The sequence below is a fragment of the Chiloscyllium punctatum genome, chromosome 14 (assembly GCF_047496795.1).
Source record: "Chiloscyllium punctatum isolate Juve2018m chromosome 14, sChiPun1.3, whole genome shotgun sequence".
NCBI classification, from domain to species: Eukaryota; Metazoa; Chordata; class Chondrichthyes; order Orectolobiformes; family Hemiscylliidae; genus Chiloscyllium; species Chiloscyllium punctatum.
Window position 1 is genome coordinate 41,399,612 of NC_092752.1, and position 25,986 is coordinate 41,425,597.

The 25,986-nt window shown below is 41.9% G+C and overlaps 1 protein-coding gene across 10 annotated transcripts in view; it reads right to left on the bottom strand.

The window, feature by feature from the left end:
* Window positions 1–25,986, bottom strand: part of rapgef2b (Rap guanine nucleotide exchange factor 2b) — a 389,412-nt gene that overhangs the window by 60,979 nt on the left and 302,447 nt on the right. For all 10 annotated transcript variants that reach the window (XM_072584246.1, XM_072584244.1, XM_072584245.1 and 7 more), the window contains 4 exons: window positions 20,389–20,546; window positions 12,786–13,026; window positions 5,032–5,415; window positions 178–389 (listed from right to left, as the gene is read on the bottom strand). In XM_072584246.1, coding sequence (XP_072440347.1) covers window positions 178–389; window positions 5,032–5,415; window positions 12,786–13,026; window positions 20,389–20,546 — 995 coding nt within the window. The remainder of the gene's footprint in view (window positions 1–177; window positions 390–5,031; window positions 5,416–12,785; window positions 13,027–20,388; window positions 20,547–25,986) is intronic.

Sequence of the window (25,986 nt, forward strand, 5' to 3'; positions counted from 1 at the left end):
GCACAGCAGTTCAGGCAGCATCCAACCAACGAGCAGCGAGCATTAGCTGACACAAGTACCAAATTTATGATCGAGAAATCAGAAGCATGGCGTGAACAATAATGCTACTTACAGTACAGAAAACTACAAAAATGCAATTACAGATACTTTTTTTTAAAAAGTAGTAAGCAGAGCTACCTTCATGTAAGAATGTCAGATCTTTCTTGATCACTGGGAAGAGAGGAATAATGGGAGGCTGTAGATTCTCATTGTTCAAAACATTCCTGTATTTAGCCATATTTCTGGAGGGATCTAAGAGGTCCTGAAGGTCCTGAAATAACTTCTCATATTTACTGGGAAGTTTTTCCCAAGTATTGCGTAGTCTTGCGACTGGTGCAAGATATAAACCACTAGATTTTATGAGAAAATACAGAAAATATAGTATTAGCTAAAAACAAACTCTGAAACAGTCCTTTTAAGTAATAAACTACCAAATAAACAAAGTTTTTTGCAGGTTTGTAGCTCAGGTTGAGGTTTAGGGTGTAGCTTTGCTCGCTGAGCTGTAGGTTTGATATCCAGATGTTTCATTACCTGGCTAGGTAACATCATCAGTGGTGATGTCATTTCCTGTTCGTTCTCGGAGGGATCGATAGATGGTGTCTAGCTCTACATGTTTGTTTATGGCATTGTGGTTGAAGTGCCAGGCCTTTAAGAATTCTCTGGCATGTCTTTGCTTAGCCTGTCCCAGGATAGATGTGTTGTCCCAGTCGAAATGGTGGTTTTTTTCTTCTGTGCGTAGAGCTACGAGGGAGAGAGGGCCGTGTATTTTTGTGGCAAAAAGACACGTCCCTCTCTCCCTCGTAGTCATAATCAACAACAATCTACAAACAAACGGCACACCCATGGGATCTCCACTATTCATAGCAGAAGCGGTAATGCAAAGACTAGAATAAACAGCCCTACCAACCATCAAACCAGAAATCTGGGTCCGCTACGTAGATGACACCTTTGTCGTCACAAAACGAAACAAGATAGAAGAGACATTTAACATCATCAACAACACCCTCACAGGCATAATGTTCACCAAGAAGGAAGAAACCAACAACAAATTCACATTCCTGGACGTCACAGTCGAAAGAAAGGACAACGGAGAACTACAAACCTGCGTATACAGAAAACCGACAAACAATGACCAAATACTGAACTACACCATCCCAACACACACAAACGAAGCTGTATCAGAACACTATTCCAACGAGCCACCACACACTGCAGCACAGACGAACTTCGGAAAACAGAGGAGAACTACCTATACAACGTATTCGAGAAGAACGGATACCTAAAAAATACAGTCTGCAGATTCCTCAAGAACAAACCACGACAAGCAGACCAAACACAGCCAGAAACCCTAACCACCTTACTATACATCAAAGAAGTTTCAGAAATGACAGCCAGACTACTAAGACCCCTCGGATTCCTAGTAGCGCACAAACCCACCAACACTCTCAAACAAAAACTAACAAACTTAAAAGACCCAGTATAACCCATGGACAAAACCAACGTCATCTACAAAATTCCATGCAAGGACTGCCACAAACACTACGTAGGACAAACAGGAAGAAAGTTAGCCACCAGGATACACGAACACCAGCTAGCCACAAAAAGACATGACCCTCTCTCCCTCGTAGCCCTACACAGATGAAAAAAACCACCAATTCGACTGGGACAACACATCTATCCTGGGACAGGCTAAGCAAAGACATGCCAGAGAATTCCTAGAGGCCTGGCACTCCAACCACAACGCCATAAATAAACACTTAGATCTAGATACCATCTATCAACCCCTCAGAAAATGAACAGGAAATGACATCACCACAAACCCCAGGAACCCCATCCAGGACAAACATATAAATAGAAAGCAGGAGACAACAGCTTCGCTTCACTTGGAGGTCGCCACAGATGATGTTACCTAGCCAGATAATGAAACTACTGGATATCAAATCTACAGCTCAGCGAATAAAGCTACACCCTAAACCTCAACCTGAGCTGCAAACATTGCAAAAATCAGTCATATATGTTAATTAAGGCCCTTGGATCACTGACATTTCAACAAGTACAGAGGATTGTAAGAAAATCTATTTGCTGGTTTAACTCACTTATCCCTTGCACCCAGAATATCCCAAACCAAGAGTATAATTAAGTGTTCCCTTCTTGTACAGAAACTAGCTACATAATCAAGAAATAAATATTGCAAACAAATATTAAAAATTATCTGTGAAATTAAGTATCGATATGAATCATTAAAAACTCTTAAAGGGTTGCAATTTTGCATAACATTTGACCGGTAACCATAAATCCTGGGTTTTAATGCCTTGCAAGCTTTTGGTTCTAGTCAGCACAATGACGATTTTGAAAATTAACAGGAATATAAAACTTTGCATTTGAATATGCATAATTTAACATATCCTACAATATTAAAACAAGGGGCATATTTGGTTCCTTCATGTGAAAGTTTATCATTACAATTATTTAATTCTGACAAAGCAACACCCACAGTATGTGTCTTAAACCATTATTTTTACCTGTCTTAACCATGTTTGATTGTGCACATTTAGAGGTTTTTTTGAAGGGATTAGTTTAAAGTTGTAGATTACAAGTCTTTTCACTTCACTGCTCTTGTTAAAGTTAATTGCGATCCAAAAAATATTTTTCTATTACTGATTAAACTTGTGCTTTTGTCTTGAGTAGTAGACAGTCAGGCAAATTTGTCATTTTGGTGATTTCATTGGAATTTTATACATTCATACACTTTATGATAGTTCATGGAACAGTGGAGCACGATTCTCAGCACTCTTCTCAGTTAAATCATAAATGCTTCAAGCACCATCACGTGCCTCAAAATTGCCAGGTTAGCAAGTCAACCTCCTAAATAATGGATTTTAAAATTGCACCTTCTGTGGAAGGTTTCATCTATACATGCAGGCACCAAGAGAAAGATGCTTGGCTTCACAAGAGTAACTTATCACAAATGTATAATGTTTTTATTTGTTACCTCCCACATTCTCCCTAATTTATTGTTAAACTATGATTTCTATGTTGTATCTTCTACAATAGTATATTTTATATTTCATAATTTTCTTCCTTTGTGCATTCTTTTGACAGGATGCTTGTTAGTTTTTCTTCCTTTCATTATTTGTAATTTATTTGAAGTTAAATAATGATCTAAATATCTCAAGGAGAAACTTTAAAATCTACATTCTTATGTTAAATTGTCTTCGAGGACTCAACTCTCTCAAAAATCTTCCATTCTTGAAACTTCATCCACCATACCATAGCACCTTCTCCCCATCAAGTAGTGTACATTCTTCTAAACTAACCTTCCACATCTGCAATCCTTCCCTTCCCTTTGTTTTAACATTGGTAGCCACACTTTCAGTAACCTAAACCTAGCTTCTGGAATTCCTTCCCAAAACCTTTCTGTCTCTCTGTATCTTTACCACCCTTTTAAGATTCTCTTTAAAACTCTTTTCTGAGTTTTGAGGTAAAATTACCTTCTTTGGCTTGCCATTCCCTTTTTTTGAACTCATTATTAGGAAGAGGGCTGTAGGCAAGACTGGTAATTATTGCCCATGCATAGATGTCCTGAGAAGATCAATGTAGTTGATTTGGTCTGGAGTTGCATACTGATCAGATTGAGCTAGTATGACAGATTTCCTCTCAATTACATTTTGGTGAAGTGCCTTGGGATGGTTCTCATATTAGTATAAACAGAAGTTTTTTTTGCTGTAGAATTTGCCTGTTTGACCATTATTGGCATAAAACTGATCATTTTTGAAATGACCTCAGTTTCTCTCCTGCATGATGGACACTTCAAACCCCCACGAGCACCAAATTAACAGCTCTAAATAGAGCAGGTAGCTGGACACATTTTCACAAATGAAAAGCTGGATATTTTTCTTTATTCTTTCATGGGACATGAATGCCACTAGCAAAATCAGCATTTGGTGCCCATCCCTAATTGGCCTTGAATGAAGTGGCTTGCTAGATTACTTCAGAGTAAAGTCATTACCATAGAACTAGTGTCACACATAGGCCAGATAAGGTAAGAATGTCAGATTTCCTTCTTCATTAAAAGAAATTGGTGAATGCCAATCAAGGATGGTTGTTATGATCACCACTACTGAGACTAGCATTAACGTTTCCTCCAAGCTCCTTTGGGTTTGCTCCTCTGTTTCGTTGTCCACAGCTATCATAACATCAGTGTCTAATTTGGAAGTTATTGCCGCACGTGGACCTCAGAGGTCAGTGCAGCTTGTAAAACAAATTAGTGGGAATGTTGACCAGCATCATATTTTACATCTATTAATTAATTGTGGCGATATTTGAGTTTGTACCGCCAGGCCATTAGCATGGACCTGCACCATCATTTGCCCCATATAAATGAAAATATATTGTACTTGAGTCCCACTTATAGAAAAAGGTACTTTGAATCTTTCACCAACTAGAGTTTAGTCATTCCCATACTAAAAGTTATGAAAAGGTTCACTTTTAGAAGTAAAAGTTCATCTTACTGCCTTATACTTTTAAAGATTTACCAAACTGATTCCTGGCAGGACTGATATAGGAGGACAGTTAGAGTCATTTAGGATTGGGTTCATTGGAGATTAGAAGAATGAGGTGGGATCTCAGAGAAACCTATAAAATTCCAACAGGACTAGACATGTTAGACACAGGAAGGATGTTTTCGATGGTGGGCAGATCCAGAACCAGGGTACATAGCTGAAGCATAAGGAATAAACTTTTTAGGACTGAGATGAGGAGAAATTTCTCCAATTCAGACAGTGGTGAGCTTGTGGAATTCACTACCACAGTTGTTGACATCAAAACAGTGTGTTTCAAGAATGAAGTAGATATAGCTCTTGTCGCGAAAGGAATCAAGGAATATGGGAGGAGAACAAAATTAGGGTATTGAACTCAAAGGTCAGCAACAATCATACTCAATGGTGGACCAGGCTGGAGGGTCAAACTCCTGTACCAATCTTCGATGTTTACCTGATAATTGCAAACATGGAGTTGAAGTTCTTGCATTCTCGACAGTGCAGTGCCATCTTGATAAAGTGTTTAATTATCTTCATTCTCTTCAATTGGTTTGACTCCTTAAGGATTTCTGTGGCAACCCAAAATGTTTCCTGATTGATTATGTTCTCAAATTTCTTCAGATTGGCACATTCAGTTTTTGACTTAAGTTTGAATAAGTCATCTATATACTCTGTGGGCTCAATATTACGAAATAGTTCAAAGTTCCTCATGGAGAGCTGGGTGGCAACTTCAATCGTGCTCAATTGTAACAGTGTGATATGACTCTCCCGAAGCAATTCCTGAGCATCTTCATCTGAGCACAGTGTCTCTGTTTCCATATTATTCTTCAGATAGTACCTCATGAAAGAAAACAAAACTGCATCAACTAAAAGGTCAACAGCATTAAGCAGGTTTACTGTAGAATTGTGTAAAATTGTTTCTTTTTCATTTTACTTTAGATCAGCAAGCAAATAGCTGCAATTTTTGCCACTTTATTTTATGTTGAATTCTGAGCAATAGTTGAGCTGAAACAGAACTTCCTACTGACTGGGAATATTATAGTTCAAGTATTTTAAGATGGGTCAGTTTTTTTCCAATGTGTGCAGGAGGGTTTCCTGACACAATATGTAGACAAGCCAACCGGGGCGAGGCCACATTAGATTTGATATTGGGTAATGAACGTGGCCAGGTGTTAGATTTGGAGTTAGGTGAGCACTTTGGCGACAGTGACCCACTTCAGTTATGTATACTTTACTGATGGAAAGGGATTTACAAATGAAAGAGTATTTACAAATGAGAGGGACCGTATTGTTGAAGAGGAGGGTATGAAACGGACTGGTAAGCTAGAGGAGATACTTGTTAGGAAGGAAGATGTGTTGGGCATTTTGAAAAACTTGAGGATAGACAAGTCCCCCGGGCCTGACAGGATATATCCTAGGATTATGTGGGAAGCAAGAGGGGAAATTGCAGAGCCGTTGGCAATGATCTTTTCATCTTCACTGTCAATGGGAGTGGTACCAGGAGACTGGAGAGTGGCAAATGTTGTGCCCCTGTTCAAAAAAGGGAATAGGGATAATCCCGGGAATTACAGGCCAGTTTGTCTTACTTCGGTGGTAGGCAAAGTAATGGAAAGGGTACTGAGGGATAGGATTTATGAGTATCTGGAAAGACACTGCTGGATTAGGGACAGCCAGCATGGATTTGTGAGGGGTAGGTCTTGCCTTACAAGTCTTATTAAATTCTTTGAGGAGGTGACCAAGCATGTGGATGAGGGTAGAGCAGTGGATGTAGTGTACATGGATTTTAGTAAGGCATTTGATAAGGTTCCCCTTGGTAGGCTTATGCGGAAAGTCAGGAGGCATGGGATAGTGGGAGGTTTGGCCAGTTGGATAGAGAACTGGCTAACCGGTCGAAGTCAGAGAATGGTGGTAGATAGTAAATATTCAGCCTGGAGCCCAGTTACAAGTGGAGTTCCGCAGGGATCAGTTCTGGGTCCTCTGCTGCTTGTAATTTTTATTAATGACTTGGAAGAGGGAGTCGAAGGGTGGGTCAGTAAATTTGCAGATGATACGAAGATTGGTGGAGTTGTGGATAGTGAGGAGGGCTGTTGTCGGCTGCAAAGGGACTTAGATATGGTGCAGAGCTGGGCTGAGGAGTGGCAGATGGAGTTCAACCCTGTCAAGTGTGAGGTTGTCCATTTTGGAAGGACAAATAAGAATGCAGAATACAGAGTTAACGGTAGGGTTTTTAGTAAGGTGGAGGAGCAGAGGGATCTTGGCATCTATGTTCATAGATCTTTGAAAGTTGCCACTCAGGTGGATAGAGCTTGTAAGGACGCCTATGGTGTACTAGCGTTCATTAGCAGAGGGATTGAATTCAAGAGTCATGAGGTGATGTTGCAGCTGTACAGGACCTTGGTAAGGCCACATTTGGAGTACTGTGTGCAGTTCTGGTCGCCTCACTTTAGGAAAGATGTGGAAGCTTTGGAGAGGGTGCAGAGGAGATTTACCAGGATGTTGCCTGGAATGGAGAATAGGTCGTATGAGGATAGGTTGAGTGTGCTAGGCCTTTTCTCATTGGAACGGAGAAGGATGAGGGGTGACTTGATAGAGGTTTATGAGATGATCAGAGGAATAGATAGAGTAGACAGTCAGAGACTTTTTCCCTAGGTACAACAGAGTGTTACAAGGGGACATAAATTTAAGGTGAAGGGTGGAAGGTTCTTTACCCAGAGAGTGGTGGAGGCATGGAATGCGCTGCCTGTGGGAGTGGCAGAGTCAGAATCATTGGTGACCTTTAAGCGGCAATTGGATAGGTACATGGATAGGTGCTTAAGCTAGGACAAACGTTCGGCACAACATCGTGGGCCGAATGGCCTGTTCTGTGCTGTATTGTTCTATGTTCTATGTTCTAAAGGGATAGGTATATACTGCACGGCAAGAGTTATAGCTAGGGGAAAGACAATTACGATGCGATTAGGCAAGATTTAGAACGCATAGGATGAGGATGTAAACTGCTGGGGATGGTCACAATTGAAATGTGGAGCTTGTTCAAGGAACAGCTACTGCGGATCCTTGATAAGTACGTATCTGTCAGACAGGGAGGGAGCTGTCAAACGAGGGAGCCGTGGTTTACTAAGGAAGCTGAATCTCTTGTCAGGAGGAAGGCGGCGGCTTATGTTAAGATGAGATGTGATGGCTCAGTTAGGGCACTTGAGAGTTACCAGTTAGCCAGGAAAGATAAAGAGATAGCGAAGAAGAGCCAGAAAAAGACATGAGAAGTCAGCGAATAGGATCAAGAAAAACCTTAAGGCTTTCTGGAGGTATATCAGAAATGAAAGAATGACTAGAATAAGATTAGGGCCCATCAAGGATAGTCCTGGGAAGTTATGCGTGGAGTCTGAGGAAACGGGAAGTGCCAAATGAATACTTTTCGTCAGTATTCACACTAGAAAAAGACAAGGTTGTCAAGCAGAATACTGAGACACAGGCTACTAGATTAGATGAGATTGAGGTTCACAAGGAGGGAGGTGTTAGCAATTTTGGCAAGTGCAAAAATCCCATCTGTCCCCTGGGACAGATGGGATTCATCCTAGGATTCTCTGGGAAGCCAGGGAGGAGATTACTGACTTTGGCTTTGATCTTTAGGTCGTTATTATCAACAGGAATAGTGCCAAAAGACTGGAGGATAGCAAATGTTGTCCCCTTGTTCAAGAAGGGTAGTAGAGACAACCCTGGTAATTATAGACCAGTGAGCCTTACTTAGGTTGTGGGTAAAGTGTTGGAAAGGGTTATAAGAGATAGGATTTATTATCATAGAGAGGAATAAGTTGATTAGGGATAGTCAATACTGTTTTGTGAAGGGTAGGTTGTGCCTCACAAACCTTATTGAGTTTGAGAAGGTGACCAAACAGGTGGATGAGGGTAAAGTGTTTGATGTACATTTAAGTCATCATTGGATAAGCATATGGACATACATGGAATAGTGTAGGCTGGATGGGCTGCAGATTGGCATGACAGGTCGGTGGAACATCGAGGGCCGAAGGGCCTGTACTGCGCTGTAATGTTCTATGTGGTGTATTTGGATTTCAGTAAGGCGTTTGATAAGGTTTCCCGCTGGAGGCTATTGCACAAAATATGGTGGCACTGGATTGATGGTGATTTAGTGGTTTGGATCAGAAATTGGCTAGCTGAAAGAAGACAGAGGGTGGTGGTTGATGGGAAATATTCATCCTGGAGTTCAGTTACTAGTGGTGTACCAGAAGGATCTGTTTTGGGTCCACTGCTATTTGTCATTTTTGTAAATGACCTGGATGAGGGCATAGAAGGATGGGTTCATAAATATGAGAATGACACTAAGGTCAGTGGAGTTGTGGATAGTGCTGAAGGATGTTACAGGTCAGAGGGACATAGATAAGCTGCAGAGCTGGGCTGAGAGGTGGCAAATGGAGTTTAACGCGGAAAAGTGTGAGGTGATTCATTTTAGAAAGAGTAACAGGAATGCAGAGTACTGGGCCAATAGTAAGATTCTTGGTAGAGTAGATGAGCAGAAAGATCTGTGTCCAGGTATATAGATCCTTGAAAGTTGCCACCCAGGTTGATAGGATTGTTAAGGCGGCATACGGTGTGTTAGCTTTTATTGGTCAAGGGATTGAGTTTCAGAATTACAAGGTCATGCTGCAGCTGTATAAAACTCAGGTGTGGAGTATTGCGTGCAGTTCTGGTGACTGCATTATAGGAAGGATGTGGAAGCTTTAGAAAAGGTTCAGAGGAGATTTACCAGGATGTTGCCTGGTATGGCGGGAGGGTCTTACAAGGAAAGGCTGACAGACTTGAGGCTGTTTTCATTAGAGAGAAGAAGGTTGATAGGTGACTTAATTGAGACATGTAAGATAATCAGAGGGTTAGATAGTTAGAGAGTGAGAGCCTTTTTTCCTTGATGGTGATGGCTAGCATGAGGTGACATAGTATTAAATTGAGGGGACAGATGTCAGAGATCGTTTCTTTACTCAGGGAGAGTAGTAGGTTGTGGAACACGCTGCCTGAAACAGTAGTAGACTTGGCAACTTTAAGGGCATTTAAATGGTTATTAGATAGGCACATGGACAAGAATGGAATGGTGCAGGTGAGATGGGCTTCGGATTGGTTTCACAGGGTAGCGTGGCTCAGTGGTTAGCACTGCTGCCTCACAGCGCCAGGGACCCAAGTTCGATTCCAGCCTCGGGCAACTGTCTGTGTGGGGTTTGCGCATTCTCCCCTCGCCCAGTGTCTGCGTGGGTTTCCACCGGGTTCTCCTGTTTCCTTCCAGCGTCCAAAGATGTGCAGGTTAGTGTGGATTGGCTGTGCTAAATTGTCCTGTAATGCCCAGGGATATGCAGGTTAGGGTGGATTGGCCGTGCTAAATTGCCCATAGTGTCAGATGCATTAGTAAAAGAGAAATGGGTCGGGTGGGTTACTCTTCGGAGGATCAGTGTGGACTTGTTGGCTGAATGGCCTGTTTCCACACTGTAGGGAATCTAATCTAATCTAAACATTGACAACCGAAGGGCCTGTGCTGTAATGTTCTACGATCAAAAATCAATCTCAGCCTTAAATATACACAAAGACTCAGTACCCACAATTCTCTGTGGCAAGGAGTTCAAAAGACTCTCAACCCTCAGAAGAAATTTCTCCTTATTTCTGTCTTAAATTGACACTCCTTTATTCTGAGACTATGCCCTCTGGCCCTCAACTTTCCCATGAGAGAAACACCCTCGCGACTCTTATCCTGTCAAGCCACTTAAGAATTCTACTTGTTCCAATGAGATCACCCCCTCTCATTCATCTAACCTTTAGTGACGACAGGCTCAGCATGTTTAGCTTTTGCTCAGATGACAATCTCTCCATATCAGGGATCATCCAAGTGAACCTTTTCTGAATTGCTTCCTTTGAAATTATATCTTTCCTTAAATAAGGGAACCAAATCCAGATGTGGCCTTATGAGTATCGTGTACAGTTGCAGTTAGACTTCCCAACTTCAAATCCCTTGAAATAGGGGCCGACACTCCATTAACGTTCCTGATTACCTGTTGCATCTGCATGCTGGCTTTCTATGTTTCGCACATAAGTACCCTTAAAATCTATTTGTGCTACAGATTTCCGCACCTTTTCTCCATTTAAACACAGGGTGACCTCTGTATCCACGGGTCCAGTTTGCACGGTTTCAGTTTCCCGCAGTTTACCATAGCCTGGACACATTACAGAGAACGTTCAGGGGGCTGCCAGGAAGGTAAATTTCCTATTGAAATGAATTGGTTTGCTACTATCCACGGTTTCATGCTACTGTGGTAGATCTTGGAACATATCATCCGCAGGTACGGTGGGACTACTGCATTACACTGTTCTTTTGTTCTCCCTTCAAAAATGGACAACTTCACATTTTCCCACATTATACACTATTTGTTAACTTTTTGCCCTTACCCACTCAATCGATACCTCTTACAACTTGCTTTTCCAACTATTTTTATGTTGTCTGCAAAATTGGTTATAGTACATTTATTTCCTACTTGGTCATTAATATGTAATCAAATGCGATTTCTACACTGATCCCTGTGGCATCTCACTGATCACAAGTCACCAACCTGCAAAGAACCCTTTATTTCACTCCTTTTTCCTGTCCAATAGTCAATTCTCTATCCACACCAATATATTACTTCCAACATGAATTGAAGGTGCTGTTGTTGGACTGGGTTGATTGAACCTTTTGGAAGGTACCTTATCGAATGTCTGCTGGAAGTCCAAATACAACACATCCACTGGTTTCTGTCTATCCACTCTGGCTGAGACTTCTTCAAAATAATCTAATAAATTAGTCAGAAACTTTATTTCTCTTTCATGAGACTTTATCGACTCTGCTTGATTAGATTATGATTTTGCAAAAGTGTTGCTATTACTTCAATAATAATTGTTTCCAATATCTTTCCAACAATAGATGTTAGGCTATAGTTACTCGCTTCCTGCCTCCCTCCCTTTTTGAATCCACTAATACTTGTCCAGATGGAAAAAAGTTTTGAAAATGACAACCAATGCATCTACTATCTCTGAAGTTACTTATTTTAGGATCCTCAGATGCAAGCCATCAGGGTCAGTGGACTTATCTTTAGCCCCATTAGTTTGTATAATAATACGTCTCTAGTGATGGTATGTAATTTTTCTGATGTATATTTAGTATTAATGAGCCGTTCAAAGTATATTCTATCATAGAGACTTATGCAAGATACCTGTTTAACTCACTGCCACGATCTTGCTCCCCAGACTCATTTTCAAGGGGACCTATACTCAATTTTACCTCTCACTTCCTATTTATATATTTAAAGATGATCTTATTGTCAGTTATTGTATTCTGTGCTAATTTTTTTGTATAGTTTTTTTCTCTCTTTGTTACCTTTTTTAAGTTCACTTTGCTGGATTCTGAATTTATCCCAGTATTCAGAGCCACCACTGACTTTTACCTCCTTGTTTGCTTTTTCTTCCAACTTTACTACTCTCAACCCAATATCCTTACAAAAGTTTATTTCGATTGGTTTCACTGAAAGGACAGGCCCAATAAGAAATATCAGGGAGTCACAGAATCCCTGTGGAAGCAGACCATTCGGCCCATCGAGTCATCACTGACCCTCCGAAGAGCATCCCACCCATCCACCATAACCCTACTTTTCCCATGGCTAATCCACTTAGCCTGCATATCCCTGTACACTATGGGCAATTTAGTATGGTCAATCCACCTAACCTGCACATCTTGGACTGTGGAAGGAAACCATAGCACACAGGCCAAGGGAGAATGTGCAAACTCCATACAGACAGACAGTCACCCAAGGGGGGCGCTGAACCCTCAGCCCTGGTGCTTAGGTAGTAGTGCTAGCTACCGAGTCACCATGCCACCCATGAATAAATCAACTCATGTACTTCTATGCATTCTACAACACCCATCCCCTGAACAAGTGGCTGGAAATAAACTTGTAACTAATTGGAATGGAAAAATAAAACTTGACAAAATTAATTCAAAACAATTGAAAAGAAATTCACCCAGAGTACTGAGCCATTTTGCAATGCTATGTATTACACCTATGAACAATGGCTGAAATGCAAATTCAAACTTCATATTTTCCTCATGTAAAATAAAGCAAAACAAGCTTATTTCTATTGTATTCTTTGAAAGAACCTGGATTCTGATAACTTCCTCATCTTTACCTTCCACTGAGCTGGATTCGGTCAGCAAGCTTTGATAATTGATCTGGAAGCCGTCTTTGTTTGATTACACCTTCAGGAGTGACAGAGACTTCACACAGCGAATACGATTCAGGAGCAGCAGTTACGGTAAATTCACGAAGTGCCTGAATGACCACTTCTTTTGCAGTGGTATCTCTGCTGATCATTATGTAGCGACTTTGTTGGTCGGCTTTGAAAACTCTTAAAACTTGATCTGGTAGCTCTGTTCGAAAGAAAAACAAACTGAATAAATGAATAGCATAAAGGTCGAGTGCTTTATTAAGACTGTGTGAACATTTGAAATCAATGGGCAGGAAAAGAATAGCTGATTCATCAAGCCATACAAAGGAAATAGGAAATTAAGTTAAGAAGAAGACATAAGGAGGTTACAAAAGGTTATCAATTGGTTTTGGGAGCAGGCAAATACGAGACAAATGGAGTATAATATGGGGTAACTGTGAAAATGTGAAAGATCTCCAGTATCTGCAGTCCTCACTTTCGCCCCATAATTGTAAAAGGCCATTTTGGCAGGAAGAATAAGACAAAAGCATATTGTCTAAATGAACAGAAGATTGCAGAGCTTTGAGGGGCAGAGGGATCTGGGTATCCTAATACATGAATCGCAAGCAAGGAAAGCTAATAGAATGTTATCAATTATTGAAAGGGACATTTAATATAAAAAAGTAGGAAGATTATGCTTCAGTTATACAGGGAGACTTACTATGTACAGTAATGATCACTTTATTCAAGGATGTAAATGTTGGAAGCAGCTTCAGAAAGGTTTACAAACCTTACAAGGAATGGGGATCTGAGGAAAGGCTTGGACAGGTTAGACGTGTATTCACTGGAGTTAAGAATAGTAAGTGACTTAAGACACAGAAGTTACCAAAGGGTCTTGGGCAGGGTAAATATGAAGAGAATGTTTCCCCTTATTGGAGGATCTAGAACTAGAGGTCACTGTTTGAAAATTAAGAGTCACCCATTTAAAAGAGAGATGAGATAAAGATTTTTCTCTAGAGAGTTGAGAACCTTTGGAATTCTCTTCCTGAAAAGTGGTGGAAGCAGTTTCCTCAAATATTAGGAAGACATTTATTAAGGAATGGAGATTATCGAGATAGGTGGAAATGTGAATTTGTGGTTTCAATCAAATCAGCTATTATATTATTGAATGTTAGGATAGACTGGAGGAGACAAATGGCTCACTCCTTCTAAATTTATATGTATGCTCATATCCACCTGGACGCCCCGTGCTGGCCTATTACCTGCCCTTGATTTCTACATTTCCAACTGCCGCCGGGACATTAACTGCCTCAACCTGTCTATCCCCTCCCAACCTCTCATCATCACAATGCCCAGCCCTCCAATCCCTCTGCTCCAATCCCGACTTCACCATCAAGCCAGCAGATAAAGGGGGCACAGTGGTAGTCTGGCGCACTGACCTCTACACCGCTGAAGCCAAACGCCAACTCGAGGACAGCTCTTCCTACCGCCCCCTCGACCAAACCTCACCAAACCATCATTTCCCAGGCCATACAGAACCTCAATCTTAGGAGATCTCCTACCCACTGCTTCCAACCTCATAGTCCAGTTCTACCTCCTTCCCAAGATCCACAAGCCTGACCACCCTGGCCGACCCATTGTCTCAGCATGCTCCTGCTCCACTGAACTCATTTCTACCTACCTGGACACTGTCCTATCCCCTCTAGTCCAGGAACTCCCCACATACGTTTGAGACACCACCCACGCCCTCCACCTCCTCCAAGACTTCCGTTTCCCCTGTCCCAAACACCTCATCTTCACCATGGATATCCAATCCCTCTACACCTCATCCGCCATGACCAGGGCCTCCAAGCCCTCCGTTTCTTCCTCTCCCGACGTCCCCAACAGTACCCTTCCACCGACACACTCATTTGTCTGGCCGAACTGGTCCTCGCCCTTAACAATTTTTCCTTCGAATCCTCCCACTTCCTCCAGACCAAAGGGGTAGCCATGGGCACCCGTATGGGCCTCAGCTGTGCCTGTCTCTTTGTTGGCTACGTAGAACAGTCCATCTTCTGTAATTACACCGGCACCACTCCCCATCTCTTCCTCCGCTACATTGATGGCTGCATTGGCACCACCTCGTGCTCCCATGAGGAGGGTGAGCACTTCATCAACACATTCCACCCTGACCTTAAATTTACCTGGACCATCTCTGACACCTCCCTCCCCTTCATGGACCTCTCCATCTCCATTAATGACGACCAACTTGACACCGACATTTTTTTACAAACCCACCGACTCCCACAGCTACCTGGATTACACCTCTTTCCACCCCATCTCCTGCAAAAATGCCATCCTCCGCCTCCGCTGTATCTGCTCCCAGGAGGACCAGTTCCACCACAGAACACACCAGATCGCCTCCTTCTTTAGAGACCGCAATTTCCCTTCCCACGTGGTTAAAGATGCCCTCCAATGCATCTCGTCCACATCCCGCACCTCTGCCCTCAGACCCCACCCCTCTAACCGTAACAAGGACAGAATGCCCCTGGTGCTCACCTTCCACCCTACCAACCTTCGCATAAACCAACTCATCCGCCGACATTTCCGCCACCTCCAAAAAGACCCCACCACCAGGGATATATTTCCCTCCCCACCCCTTTCCACCTTCCTCAAAGACCATTCCCTCTGTGACGACCTGGTCAGGTCCACGCCCCCCCTACAACCCACCCTCCCATTCTGGCACCTTCCCCTGCCACCGCAGCAATTGCAAAACCTGCGCCCACACCACCTCCCTCACCTCCATCCAAGGCCCTAAAGAAGCCTTCCACATCCATCAGAGTTTTACCTGCACGTCCACCAACATCATTTATTGTATCCGTTGCTCCCGATGGAGTCTCCTCTAAACTGGGGAGATTGGACACCTCCTAGCAGAGCGCTTTAGGGAACATCTCTGGGACAGCCGCACCAATCAACCACACCACCTTGTGGCCCAACGTTTCAACTCCCCCTCCCACTCTGCCGAGGACATGGAGGTCCTGGGCCTCCTTCACTGCCGCTCCCTCACCACCAGGCACCTGGAGGAAGAACGCCTCATCTTCCGCCTCGGAACACTTCAACCCCAGGGCATCAATGTGGACTTCAACAGTTTCCTCATTTCCCCTTCCCCCACCACCCCAGTTCCAAACTTCCAGCTCAGCACTGTCCCCATGACTTGTCCTACCTGCCTATCTTCTTTTCCACCTATCCACTCCACCCTTTCCCCCCCCCCCCCAACCTATCACCTTTATCCCCTCCCCCACTCACCTATTGTACTCTATGCTACTTTCTTCCCACCCCCACCCTCCTCTCACTTATATCTCTCCACCCTTCAGGCTCTCTGCCTGATGAAGGGCTTTTGCCCAAAACGTCGATTTTAATGGTCCTCGGATGCTGCCTGAACTGCTGTGCTTTTCCAGCACTACTCTAATCTAGATATTGGAGAAAGTGATGCTGGAGATCAGAGTCGTGAATGTGGTGCTGGAAAAAGCACAGCAGATCAGGCAGCATGTGAGGAATAAGAAAATTGATGCTTCCAGCAAGAGCCATTCCTGATGAAGAGCTCTTGCACGAAACATCGATTTCTCCTCCACCTTGGATGCTGCCTGACCTGCTGTGCTTTTCTAGCACCACACACTCGACTCTATGTTCATATGTATCAAGCGTTCCCCACACTTCTTGTTCATTAAAGGTAGTGACTTCTGTGCTGAGGAAGTGATCCTTAAAAATGAGATAATGCTTACATCAGCTTGTCAGTTAAAACAGCAAGCTGGTGGGACCATGTAATCATTTTAAAATCTACTCAGTCTTACAGCATTCAATACCTAATGCATCATTTATCTGCTATACTTGACTATGCTGGAAATAAAAAATAATTTTGTTTCAAAGTAAAAGCAGCAGGAGTAGGCCATTTGGCCCGTGTAGCTTGCTTTGCCATTAGCATGTTTTGACAAGATTTGTAGCTCAGGTTGAGGTTCTGGATGTAGGTTTGCTTGCTGAGCTGCAAGGTTCGTTTTCAGATGTTTTGTCACCATACAAGGTAACATCTTTAGTAAGCCTCCACATGAAGCACTGGTGGTGTAGCCCACTTTCTATTTATATGTTTGGATTTTCTTGGGTTGGTGATGCCATTTCCTGTGGTGACTTTATATCCTGTTCTTTTTCTCAGGGGGTGGTAAATGGGATCCAAGTCAATCTGCTCGTTGATAGAGTTCCAGTTGGAATGCCATGCTTCTAGGAATTCTTGTGCATGTCTCTGTTTGGCTTGTCCTAGGATGAATGTGTTGTCCCAGTCAAAGTGGTGTCCTTCCTTATCCTATAAGGGTACTAGTGAGAGATGGACATGTCTTTTTATGGCTAGTTGACGTCCATGTATCCTGGTGGCTAGTTTCTGCCTGTTTGTCCAATCAGTAGAAACAACTTGCCTGCCTCTGTCTTATCTATCCTTTTCATAATTTTATATGTTTTTATGAGATCCCCTCTCATTCTTCTAAATTCTAGCGAGTACAGTCCCAGGCAACCCTACCTCTCCTCGCAGGGTAACTCCCTCATCTCCGGAATCAACCTGGTGAACCTCTTCTGCATCGCCTCCAAAGCCAGTGTATCCTTCCTCAAGTAAGGAGACCAGAACTGTGCACAATACTCCAGGTGTGGCTTCACCAATACCTTGTACAGTTACAGCAGAACCTCCCTGCTTTAAATTCAATCCCTCTTGCAATCAAAGCCAATATTCCGTTTGCCCTCCTCAGTATCTGCTGCACCTGCAAGTCAACTTTTACTGGTTCATGTATAAGCACTCCTAAGTGCTTCTGCACAACAGCATGCTGCAATCTCTCACCATTTAAATAATAATTTGACCTACTATTATTACTTCCAAAGTGGATAACTTCACATCTACCATCTACCAGACCCTTACCCACTCTCACAACCCATCTAAATCTCACTGTAGACCCTCCACATCCTCTGCAGTTTGCCTTTCAACTCAATTTAGTGTCATCAGCAAACCTGGATGCGGTACACTCGGTCTCCTCTTCCAAATCATTTACATATATCATGAACAGTTGCAGGCCCAACACCGACCCCTGTGCACCCCGCTCACCAGTGATCTCCAATGAGAGCAACACCCACTTATCCCAACTCTCTGCTTTCAATTGGTTAAACAGTCCATGCTAGTACATTTCCCACACCTTATGGATGAGTCTTGTATGCAGCACCTTATTGAACACCTTCTGGAAATCTGAGAGATATTGTGTTACAGGTTATCTTTATTAAATCACTCACTAGCTCACTATATTCTACAGCATTTTCACACCTTATCAGTACACGCTGTAAGCAGTGTTTATCTCTGAATAAGTGTAGCATACAGAACAATACCATCCCCATCCTGTCAGTTTCTTCCCGGGTTCCCTTGCCCACAGATTTTGTACCCGATCACTCAAGGCTTCCAGAAAGTAATTCGGAAAAATAAAGCTATTATCCTTGGGAAACAGAGAGACTCAAGTAGTGAAAGCAATGAGGACTGTACATTCCCAGTACCATTTTTACAACCCCTTAAAGCCAGGAAAGTAAAGATTGAAAAAAATGGTCAGGCAGAGATTAGAGGACAGTATTGAGGGAGATCCGTTCCTATGGACTGAAATGCACACTTTGCATGGACCTGCAACCCCTGAAAATATGGACAGGTGGTTTAAAGAAATGCCTCACCCAAAGAAGGGGCCAATGAAGACATGGGAAAGCCTTGACCAGTTAAGGGGAATATATATGCTCCATCCCTGGGATGGAGTACAAAGTCCGAACGTTAATGTAACTAAAAGAGAAGAACGCTGCCTCCATGAGGCAGTCAAAGGTGCTCTTGGAGAGTACAAGCAGGAGCTGCAAGCTGACTGGACAGCAATAAAACAGTGGTTACAAGGGTATAGTCCACATAAGACCAATTGGACAAAAGTCACAGCTAGCTGTCAAAAACCCACAGAATGTCACTGTTGCTGTTTGAAGCAAACACAGAAAATGAAAAAACTAGACAAACTTGCACAAAATAGCAACACAGAGGCATGGCACAGATTTTAGGTAACCGACAAAAGAATCATGGAGTCATGCAGCATGGAAACAGACCCTTCACCCAACTCATCCATGCCGACCAGGTTTCCGTAACTGAGCTAACTGCATTTGTCTGCATTTGGCCAATGTCCCGCTAAAGCTTTCTGTAGTGATTTTAACAAGGTCAGTCAGCTAGACTTCATAGAACATGAGTCCTCTGATTGGTGCTGTTAACATGGCCTGTCAGGGAGCCCTGGCTGACAAATAAAAAGGAGTGTATCAAAGATACTGCCACCCTTGATAGCTGACTCTGAAGAGGCAGTACTAGAGGCAATGACTGTTCATATATACAGAAAGGATGACTTGTAATGGAATACTGGTATCTATGGAGTTATTTCAGCACTGACAAGAGTAAAGCATGATCCTGAAGAAACCTGCTCACAACAGTCATCTTTGAGGGTGAAAAAGCATTTTTGAATCATGCCTTTGTTTGGGAAGCTGGACATGTTTGACCCTAAAGTCAAGGATTAGGCCTAGAGATAGAAAGATTGAATTTTTTTTTAAGGCAAATTACTTTGTGGCAGATAGAAAGCAACGAGTAATTCTCCTGACAGCCCATGGAGTCACAGCCTTTTCTGTATTTAGAAGCCCAACTTTCCCCAAGGCACCAGATACTAAAACCTTTCAAGAATTGATCGGCATAGTCAGATTACTATCCTAGAGGCATGGCACTCATCCACAGACTCTATCAATAAGCACATCGACCTGGACCCAATATACTGGCCACTGTAGCGGACAGCTGGAACTGACAACCGGAAGCAGCAGATTCAAACCACTACAAATGCCGGAGGAAACATCACAGAAGCGCTTCACAGGAGGCTCCCAATCACTGAGGATGTCACCTAGACAGGGGACGAAATGTCTGCAACACAAATTCCCAGCTCGGTGAACAGAACCGCAACATTCTATTACCTTTATGCACTTTGGTATGATCTGTTGATAATGTATGCAAAACAAAAAACTTTTCACTATATCTAGGTACACTTGTCAATATTAAATCAAATCTGGAGTAGATTAACATAGAGAGGAAGTGTCTGAAGAAGAGGTTATGCTCGAAACATTGACTCTCCTGCTCCTCGGATGCTACCTAACCGGGGGTGCTTTTCCATCACCACACATTTTAACTCTGCTACTTAAGATTAAGTTGGTTTAGAATTTTTTTTCTCCTGAACTAATCTTCAGTGATTCTACTCACCATCAGTCCTTTATAGTTAACCGTGAAGGGTCTCTGTCTCATCACACTCAACAGCCTTATCTAAGCCTAGAATTTAAGATGGTTTCACATTACTCCCTGTCAAGCACTGAACTCTATTACACTGATACTGATAACTGCGTTTCAAAATAACTACTTTTGTGTACCATGAAGAATAAACTTAGTAAGAACAAGTTTTCTTCCCCTACAAAAACATTAGGGACACATAAAACACGATCTAAAAAGGGCACAATTACTTTGGAATAAACGAGCACTCACCTGGTGTAGTGTTAAAATCAAGAATGCGATGATGAGACTGCAACAGGTCAGGATTACTGGACGATAAGGTGCCACTTACAGGCAATGCAGGTGCAATATATCTGGATTGCTTCAACCCGACTATACTGTCATCTTGGGACTGACCAATACCAATATCACTGTAAAATGCAACAGAGACATGGGTAAAAATTTGATCAGTAACCACATCTAAAACCACAAAAGTGCTGTACAAAGACCTATTGCATCATATCTATAGCACAGAAAGTCACTTGTACAAGAGCAATTTATGATTATACAGCACATTTAACACTGTAAAGTATCTCAGAACTGATTAATAGGAGCACTGTAACACTAACAATGATCCACATGAAGAGATATTTGGGGTAATGACTAAATGCTCCATCAGAGACAGATTTTAAGGAGTTCTGTAAATGAGTAAAAAGGGTTATAGAAGTAGACAGCCCTTGGTCAGGAATGCCAGAGGCTCAGATTTAGACAGCTGAAAGGATTAGTGGTGCTAATCCAGAATCTGGTTTCCAGCATCTGCAGTCATTGTTTTTACCTTAGACAGCTGAAAGCCTTATGCTGGAGCAATTAAAGCTTTGAATATTCAAAAGCCCAGAATTAGAGCAGTAGATAAATTACAAACAGTTACAGAGATGCAGGAGATTACAGAGATGGCTAAGGTGGTGCGGAGTTGGGTAATAAATGTGGAGATGTACATATAAGAGTGATGGTGTGGATGTGGACGTGAGATTGAAATCTTACCAGAGGGCCAAACACAGCATCAAAATTGGATATTTATCTTTATGCTCAACATGAGCTTCCTCCACTCTTATCTCATCTAACTTATGGATATGTCCTTCAAATTATTTCCCTTATTATGTTCTTCTGTAGCACCTTTTTAAAGTGGATCTGTGTTATTAACTGAAAATACCAAGTTCCAAATTCTAACCACTGTTTCGCCTAATTAATAAATTAAATTATGAAGTTATCTTACTTTTATAGTGTCTATAGACTCGCACAAATAGAAAAACATTAAACACACTTCATCAAATCACTTCATAATTTTGAAGACTTCCACCAAGACCCTTCTTAGTCTTCTCTTTGCTGGAGAAAAGAGGCCTAACTCATTTAATATTTCCTGTTTTCCCTCTAACTCCTTCTTACAAGTGGAGACTATGGTGATTTAATCAAGCTTCTATAACTTTTTAACATAACTTTTCTGTTTTGACTTCTGTTCCTCAAGAAATTAATCCCACTGTTTTGCTAAGATTTTTTAATAGACAGATCTGATTTTACTGCCTTTGCACTTCCAGAAACTTTTATATCATATAATTAGTCATTGCTAATATTACATTATTTTTCGCAAAATTAACACAACAGTATCTGCAATCTAAAGCATGGAGAAACACAAGAAATAAGGACAAAAGGAGATGATACAGTTCTTCAAGTTTGCTTGCCCTGCGTTCAATTTGATAATGCAATATTCAGTTTCTACTCCACTTTCTGGCCTGACCCAAAACCTGCATATCACTCGACCCAAACTTGGGAGATCAAAAATCTGTCTATTTCAACCTTGAATATATTCAGTAATGAAACATCCACAACCTTGAGTCGAGAAAGTTGTAGATCTTCATAATATCTTTGGGCATCAACTCCCCTTTTGTGTCTATGGTTAAGTTGCGCTATTGTTTTTTTAAATTTGCAAATCAATGCTAATAGAATTACATGGTTTCCCAGAAAGGGGCAATTAGCTTCTCTGCCGCTAGACTTTTAGAATGGAAAAACAAACAGTTGCACTTTCACTTCAATAATTATTTTCAGTGGTCTTTGCAAAAATGAACACGTGTGGGCACTGGATAAAAACAATATTCCAATATAGAATGTGACTAGTGAATTCTTTCTTTTGCCAGAAGAAAAATCAATATGAGGACAATAGTATTTTTCAAAAGAACTAGAGAAGGAAGAAGGGGAATAAAAACATACTGGGAAGCCTTGATATTCTACTTCATTTAAGCTAAACTATTTTATTCAGCTTGAGAATGGAGGAAAACACCACATAGAAATATTTTCAACACCAATAAAAGATTTCAACAATACAAAAAGTGGTTCCAAAATTTAATGCAAATTTCTTTGTTAATTTTTAAAAATTGTAAATATGCTAGAAACCTGGAAAATGTTAGGGACCATAGCATTAACCGGTGGTGAACAGTTTCAATCCAATTAAAAATAAATACAAACCTACAAGAAATTTTATAATGAACTTAATTATTTGGTCCTCAAAATTAAACTAAGACAATCAACAGGAAATTAAAATTTCAATTTTAACTGACTTCTTTCTTTAAAATCAAGAGGTTGGTCACAATTCATCCACTGTAAAGAAATGTTAAAAATGAAGTAAGCGCTAATAATAAGGCTCATTTAAACACATGGTGTCATTAAGTCAATGCAACCACTGTGACCCAAGCAATCAAATAAATTATCCTGAGGGTAAGAATGGAGTGGCGCTCACAAAGGACAGAGAGGCAGTCAGTGCTTACTGGAAAGAGCACTTTAAGAATTTCACCTGAATCACGCCCTCAATGTAGTTGCACTCAACATCATACAATGTATTACCCACCACAGTTCCAGCAGAACTCCATAAGACTATAAGACATAGGAGTGGAAGTAAAGCCATTTGGCCCATCAAGTCCACTTCGCCATTTAATCATGGCTGATGGGCATTTTAACTCTTCTTATCTGCACTCTCCCCGTAGCCCTAATTCCTTGCGAGATCAAGAACTTATCAATCTTTGCCTTGAAGACATTTAATGTCCCGACCTCCAAAGCGCTCCGTGGCAATGAATTCCACAGGCCCACCACTCTTTGGCTGAAGAAATGTCTCCTCATTTCCGTTCTAAATTGACCCCCTCTAATTCTAAGGCTCTGCCCACTGGTCCTCATCTGCCCATTTAATGCAAACAACTTCCCAGCATCCACCCTTTCTAAGCCATGCATTATCTTGTAAGTTTCTATTAGAACTCCCCTCAACCTTCTAATTCCAATTAAATCAATCCCAGGATCCTCAGCCGTTCATCGTATGTTAGACCTACCATTCCAGGGATCATCCGTATGAATGGCGCTGGACATGCTCCAGTGCCAGTATGGCCTTCCTCAGGTGTGGGGCCCAAAATTGGACACAGTATTCTAAATGGGGCCTAACTAGAGCTTTAAAAGGTCTCAGAAGTACATCGCTGCTTTTCTATTCCAACCCTCTTGAGAAAAATGACAACATTACATTTGCTTTCCTAATCATGGGACTCAACCTGCAAGTCAACCTTTAGAAAATCCTGGACTAGCACTCCTAGATCCCTTTGTACTTCGGCTTTATGAATTTTCTCACCATTTAGAAAATAGTCCATGCCTTTTTCCAAAGTCCAAGACCTCGCATTAGCTAATGTTGAATTTCACCAGCCATTTCCTGGACCACTCTCCTAAACTGTCTTAAATTCACCTCCTCAGAATTACCTGCCTGTCCACCTAACTTCATATCATCGGCAAACTTCGCCAGAGTGCCCTCAGTCCAGTCATTTATATGTAAAGCGAACAGCTGTGGCCCCAACAGTGAACCTTGCGGGACACCACTTGTCACTGGCTGCCATTCCGAGAAAGAACCTTTTATTCCAACTCTCTGCCTTCTGTCAGTCAGCCAATCCTCAATCCATGCCAGTAGCTCACCTCAAACACCATGGCCCCTCACCTTGCTCAGCAGCCTCCTGTGAGGCATCTTATCAAAGGCCTTTTGGAAGTATAGATAGATAACATCCACTGGGCTTCCTTGGTCTAACCTACTTGTTACCTCTTCAAAGAATTCTAACAGGTTCGTCAGGCACGACTCCTTACTAAATCCATGCTGACTTGTTTTAATGCGACCCTGCACTTCCAAGAATTTAGAAATCTCATCCTTAATGATGGATTCTATAATTTTACCTACAACCGAGGTTAGACTAACCAGCCTGTAATTTTCCATCTTTTGTCTTGATCCTTTCTTGAACAAGGGGGTTACAACAGCAATTTTTCAATCATCTGGGACTTTCCCTGACTCCAGTGACTTTTGAAAGATCACAACCAATGCCTCCACCACTTCCTCAGCCATTCCTCTCAGAACTCTCGGATGTAGCCCGTCGGGGCTGGGAGATTTATCAATTCTTAGACCTTTAGCTTTTCTAGCACTTGCTCTTTTATAATGGCTACCATACTCAACTCTGCCTCCTGACTCTCCTCTGTTGTTGGGATATTACTCATGTCTTCCACTGTGAAGAACGACATAAAGTACTTATTAAGTTCTTCAGCTTTTTCCTCATCTCTCTGCATCAATTTGGAGCGGACCAATTTCTACTTCTGCCTCTCATTTCTTTCTTATGAATTGAAAGAAACTTTTACTATCGTTTCAATATTACTGACCAGCTTACCTTCATATTTGATCCTCTCCTTCCTTATTTCTCTCTTTGCTATCTTGTTTATTTTTGTAGTGTTCCCAATCTTCTGATTTCCCAGTGCTCTTGGCCACTTTAATAGGCTCTCTCTTTTTCTTTGATACATTTCCTGACTTCCTTTGTCAGCCATGGCTGTCTAATCCTCCTCTCTACACCTTCCGCTCCGCTCCACCCCCACCCCCCCAATAATCTTTCTTTTCTTTGGGATAAACCTCTGTACTGTGTCCTCAATTACACCCAGAAATTCCTGCCATTGTTGCTCTACTGTCTTCCCCACTAGGCTCTGCTTCCAGTCGATTTTCGTCAATACCTCTCTCATGCCCTTGTAATTACCTTTGTTTAACTGTAAAACCATTACATTCGATTTTGCATTCTCTCTTTCAAACTGCAGACTGAACTCGACCATATTATGATCACTGCCTCCCAAGTATTCCCTTACTTTGAGATCTTTTATAAAGTCTGGCTCATTACACAGCACTATGTCCAGAATAGCCTGCTTCCTTGTGGGCTCCATCATAAGCTGTTCCAAAAAACCATCCTATCTTTGGATCTACCAGCAACATTATTCACCCAGTCTGTGTGCATATTGAAGCCCCCCATGATCACAGTGACATTACTTTTCTGACATGCCCTATCTATTTCCTGGTACATCTTGCGCCCCTGGTCCTGACCACTGTTGGGAGGTCTGTACATAACTCCCATTATAGTTTTTTTGCCTTGTTCCTCAACTCCACCCACACAGACTCCACATCATCTGACCTATGTCATTCAGTGCCATAGATTTAATTTCGTTCTTAACTAACAAGGCAACCCCACCCCCTCTGCCCACCTCCTTCTTTTCGATAAGTTGTAAATCCTTGGATGTTAAACTGCCAGTCCTGTACCCCCTGCAACTATGTCTCTGTGATGCCTACCACATCATAATCATTCACAATGAGTTGTGTCGTTAGTATTTATAACAAATAGATAAATTACGAACATTCAGGTAAAGTGCCTTAAATGCTAACTTTATCATTATGAGAGATATTGGAAATCATTGATGCCCTAAGTTATCCTTCCTTTTTGCTGCATTCTTGAGCTTAAACCCACTTGCACACATGCTATTCTGCTGCTTATCTTT